This window comes from Myotis davidii, unplaced genomic scaffold (assembly GCF_000327345.1).
Source record: "Myotis davidii unplaced genomic scaffold, ASM32734v1 scaffold2666, whole genome shotgun sequence".
Classification (NCBI taxonomy): domain Eukaryota; kingdom Metazoa; phylum Chordata; class Mammalia; order Chiroptera; family Vespertilionidae; genus Myotis; species Myotis davidii.
Genome location: NW_006296814.1, coordinates 4,215 through 8,689, shown reverse-complemented (window position 1 = coordinate 8,689; position 4,475 = coordinate 4,215). Strand labels below are relative to the sequence as shown.

The following is a 4,475-nucleotide window of genomic DNA, read 5'->3' as shown; positions in this document are numbered from 1 at the left end:
TTAGTTTGTGAAAAAAACATTGGAGATTGGACTTCATAGATGGAATTCCCAAGCCTTGAATCCGGTTGGAACAAGTAAGATGTGTCTAATGGGGGTGGGGGAGAGGTGCACAACCTATGACCTTGTGAGTCTCAGAGTTGGTTGGGACGACCTGGTTGCACCCTCCAGGAACTCTCAGTCTGATGGGGAGCGTGGACATCTCCTGAGCGTACCGTGTGGGGGTCTCCTTGGGTCAGAGGCCTGCATGTGTGTGAAAATAGTCAAACAGAGCTGGGAAGGGTCAGGAGGCCCTGTGTGTGCATGCTCCTTGTGTGTTCGTGTGTGATGAAGGTAGTCATCCTCGTTCGAGGAGTATGTCTGTGTGTTGCCTTGAGGGTTCCTTTCTCCAGGGTTGCTGAGTACATGCCAGAGAGCAGGGGTCCAGGGCAGAAGCTGGGACCACCGCCATCACTAGTCTAGGCCAATCCATCTGCATTTCTCATGCAGGGGACTGTCCACATGAAGACCCTTCTATTGTTCACCTTGACCATGGCCTTTGGTAAGAGCGAACTCTGACCTCTGGCCACAAGGGGGCAGCCCAAGATGAAAGCACCCTTAGCCCCAGCTTTCCTTCCCATTTCCACAGGCCCTCCCTCAGTGGGTGGGAGAGGGGCCCTAGCGGGAGGGGGAGTATCAGAGAGGGGCAGAGAAAGAGGGCACAGGGCCCCAGGACCCATCCCCAGGTGATGTCCTTCCAGGCCTGCTGCAGACCCACGGGCATTTGGTGGATTTCTGGAGAATGGTTTGGTTGACGACAGGAAAGGATGCTGTGTCCAGTTATGGCTCATATGGTTGCTACTGTGGCTGGGGCGGCCGAGGATCCCCCAAGGATGCAACGGATCGGTGAGGCCACCCCACTCCTGCCCCCCTCTGTCCACTCATGGCCCCCGCAGGGCTGGGAGCTGCCAGGCAGGGCTGGTGCCCATCGTCACAGAACCCCAGGACGTCCCAGCTGGAAAAGCAGCCAGCATGTTGGAAACTCTGCTCTAGACCATTGCAGGGTCATTGGGTCTCTGCCCAGGGTCAAGGGGCAAGACCACGGGGGACCAGGCTCCCTGGAGCTGTGGGGAAGCAGCCCAAATCACATCTCCTCGCCACAGGTGCTGCGCCGCACATGACTGTTGCTACGGACTTCTGGAGGATTTGGGATGTGGCACCAAGTTACTGGACTACAAATTTGATTACAAAAACGGCATAATCTTCTGTGGTAAGGACTTCCTACAACTTCACCCTGTCTCCTTGGTTACTCTTACTGAGTGCCCACTGTGCTGGGCACTGTGCTGAGCACCAGAAAGGGAAATACAAGGGGCGCCCTTGCCCGTTTAACTCAGTGGATAGAGCATCGGCCGTGGGTTCAATTCCAGCAGCACCTACCTCTGTTGCAAGCTCGATGGGTGCGTGCAGGAGGCAACCGATTGATGTGTCTCTTTCACATCAATGTTTCTTTCTGTGTGTGTCTCCCCCGGCCTTCCCCTCTTCCTAAAAACCAATGGGAAAATACCCTCAGGTGATGAATAACAACAACAACAACAAAAAGAGGAAGAAATACAAAGTGACAGTGTCCCTGCCTCGGGGAGCTCATAGGTGTGTGGGAAGTAAAGACAAGGAAAACACTAGATGGGAGGCTCCAATAGGCAGGCAGCCAAAGGGCAGGACCGTGGGCACAGGCTGCTGCGATCCACAAAGGCTCCCGACAGTCAAGCTGAGTCTTTAAGGCTATGCAGACACCCTCCTCCCCCCCAGGTGCCTGCACCGCCTTTAAGACTCAGCTTGGATGTCAGGAGCCAGCCTTTTCCCTACCTTCTGCTCCCCGACCTTGGCCATGGGATGCCAAGGCACCTGGTGCCACTCCAACATCATGGTCTTACCCCATAGAAGAGGCCTTCCTACAAGAGGGCTCAGAAGGGGCGAAGGGCCCAAGGAACTCGGACAGTTCTGTGAGCCTGAAGGAGACAGTCAAGCTGAGTCTTTAAGGCTGTGCAGGCACCAGAGGGGAGGAGAAAGTGCCTGCACCGCCATAAAGACTCAGCTTGGATGTCAAGAGCCAGCCTTTTCCCCACCTTCTGCTCCCCGACCTTGGCCATGGGATGCCAAGACGCCTGGTGCCACTCCAACATCATGGCCTTACCCCACAGAAGAGCCCCCACCCTTAGTCTTGATGGGAGGGCTGAGAGTGTCATTTCAGGTAGAATCAGCAGAATTGGTGATTGCCTGGGTAGAGGGATAGGGAGCTGTTGGGTGGGTATCCAGTCCCCTGGATGGAACAGGAGGTGGTCCAGGTGGGTAAGGGGAGGAGGAGTTCTATGTAGACATGTTTAAGAGGCTTCTAGAACACCCAGGGAGACGCGAAGCAGGCGACTGGATGTAGGGACCGGCAGCTCCAGGGAGGGGTCTAGACGGGGCACAGAGAGCTGAGAGTGGGATACACTCGCCCATTTGATGTCTAAAGGCCCAGGCAGAAGAGAGAGGAGGGCCTGTCAGAGAGAGAGAGGAGACAGAGAGAAGGTCAAGGAGTGGACAGCAGCCGATTTAACACGAAGTCTCGAGGATAAGGATTGACAGGCTCCGCGGATTTAGAGGCAGGAAGACCCCTGAGGACCCAATGGAAGGGTTTGCCCAGTGGCCCCAGACAGCAGACCCGCTGCTGGGATTTTGAGAAAGTATCGCCTCTCCCCCAACACCCTGAGCTCTTTAAGATCAGAAATGGTGTCTCCCTGTCATGTCCTCTCCACAGGGCCCTGTGTCTTAGCAGGCTTTGAGTCGTAAGCAAGGAGATGCCCAACCACAAGAGGCTTGGGTACTGGGGAAGTCTGACTGGTCTGGCAGAGGGCAGTGCGGGGAGCGGGTGGGCGGCAGCTTCTCAACCGTGTGGTCAGAGACCTAGCCTTTTCCCTCCTTCTGCTCCCTGACCGTGGCCATGGGATGCCACAACGCCTGGTGCCACTCCAACCTCATGGCCTTACCCCATAGAAGAGGCTTTCCCCCTTGGATGTCTCTATTTGGGGGAGTTAATGAAGCCTTCCCACAGCCCTGTGGCTCATTGGCCAGAACAAGGTCACGTGCTCCCAGAGACCAATCATTGAAAGGAAAAAGGGAGGAGCACGACTGGTTTACACCAATCACAACCCATTCCCAGGCCCTAGGCAAGGTGCTGGGGCTTTGCATCTGGACACACCTGTTGGGAAGAAGAAAGCTCTCCCAGTGCTTGGGGGCGGGCGTCCCGTCAGACTGGGCGCTCGCTCCCCGAGGGCAGGAGCTCTGTGTTCCCATCGGAAGGACCCGGAGCCTTGGTGCTTGCCCGGACTAGACGCGTCTGGACGACGGGGGCCATGGAACATTCCCAAACCCTCAGCCAGGTTTATTTTCTTGTGATTCCAGTGTTGCAGGATCACTGTCGCAGGCAGCTGTGTGAATGTGATAAAGCAGCTGCCTACTGTTTTGCGAGAAACCTGAACACCTACAAGAGACGGTACCAAGTCTACCCCAACTGGATGTGCCGCGGGAGAGACTACTGGTGCTTCCCGCCCCTGGATATCTAGCCTCCCATGCTGAGCTTCCCTCTCTGGCCCCAACCCCTCCCCGCCCTGGCTGGTTCCCGCAAAGAAGGAAACACCCCTCTCCCATCCCAGAGACAAGCCACGAGGCCCTCGACCCCCAGAGAGAAGCCTTCCTTCCAGAATGAGAAGTCCCGAGGCAGGTGGCCTGGTGCCTTTCCCCTCTTCCTTGGGAGGCAGATGTCCCGTCCCCACTGTTCTCCAAGTCCCGCTTCCTGCTTAGCCATGGCGGCTACATTCCCAGGGTCTCCTCTAAATAAAGCAATTAGTTCATTGGCAAACTGTGTACGTGTGTGCGAGCGCGCGCATGCACTTGCATGCTTGCATGTGTGTGCGTATGTGTGCGCGTGTGTATATGTGCGTGTGTGAGTGTGTGCGCATGTGTGTGTATGTATGTGTGAGTGTTGTGTGAGTGAGTGTATATGAGACTGTATGTGTGTATGTGTATGAGTGTGAGTGTGTGTGAGGATATGTATGGGGGAGTGTGAGAAAGTGTGTGTGAGTTGTGTGTATGAGTGAGTGTGTGTGATTGTGTGTGGTAATGTGTGTATGGGTGTGAGTGTGTGTGTGCCCGTATGTGTGCGTGTGTGTGTGTGTGTGTGTGTGCCTGCCTTGGTGTGAGAACAAACTGGTACAAGGCGATGTCATGTCAGGGGCTATAAATACAGACTCCAGTCAGACTGGCTGAGTCACATCCGCCAGCGCCACCTCGCTGAGCCCTTCTCCCCTCATCCCATTGGTGACAGCTTTGGGCTTATTGGAGAAGTGGGAGAGGTACCAGCACCGGTGAGACGAAGCTGTGGCCAGGACAGCGGGTGGCACCCCCTCTGACTGCCCCGTTCTCTGCCTGTTGCTCCCCATCTACCAACACCCACCCTCTGC

The 4,475-nt window shown here is 55.9% G+C and overlaps 1 protein-coding gene across 1 annotated transcript; it reads left to right on the top strand.

Moving 5' to 3' along the window:
- The first annotated feature begins 374 nt into the window (after nucleotides 1-374).
- On the top strand, nucleotides 375-3,874 carry LOC102751920 (phospholipase A2, membrane associated). The gene is made up of 4 exons (XM_006772572.2): nucleotides 375-538; nucleotides 738-882; nucleotides 1,140-1,246; nucleotides 3,418-3,874. Exons 1-4 carry the CDS (start codon nucleotides 481-483, stop codon nucleotides 3,576-3,578), a joined length of 471 nt encoding a protein of 156 aa, XP_006772635.2. The 5' UTR covers nucleotides 375-480; the 3' UTR covers nucleotides 3,579-3,874.
- The last annotated feature ends 601 nt before the right edge of the window (nucleotides 3,875-4,475 follow it).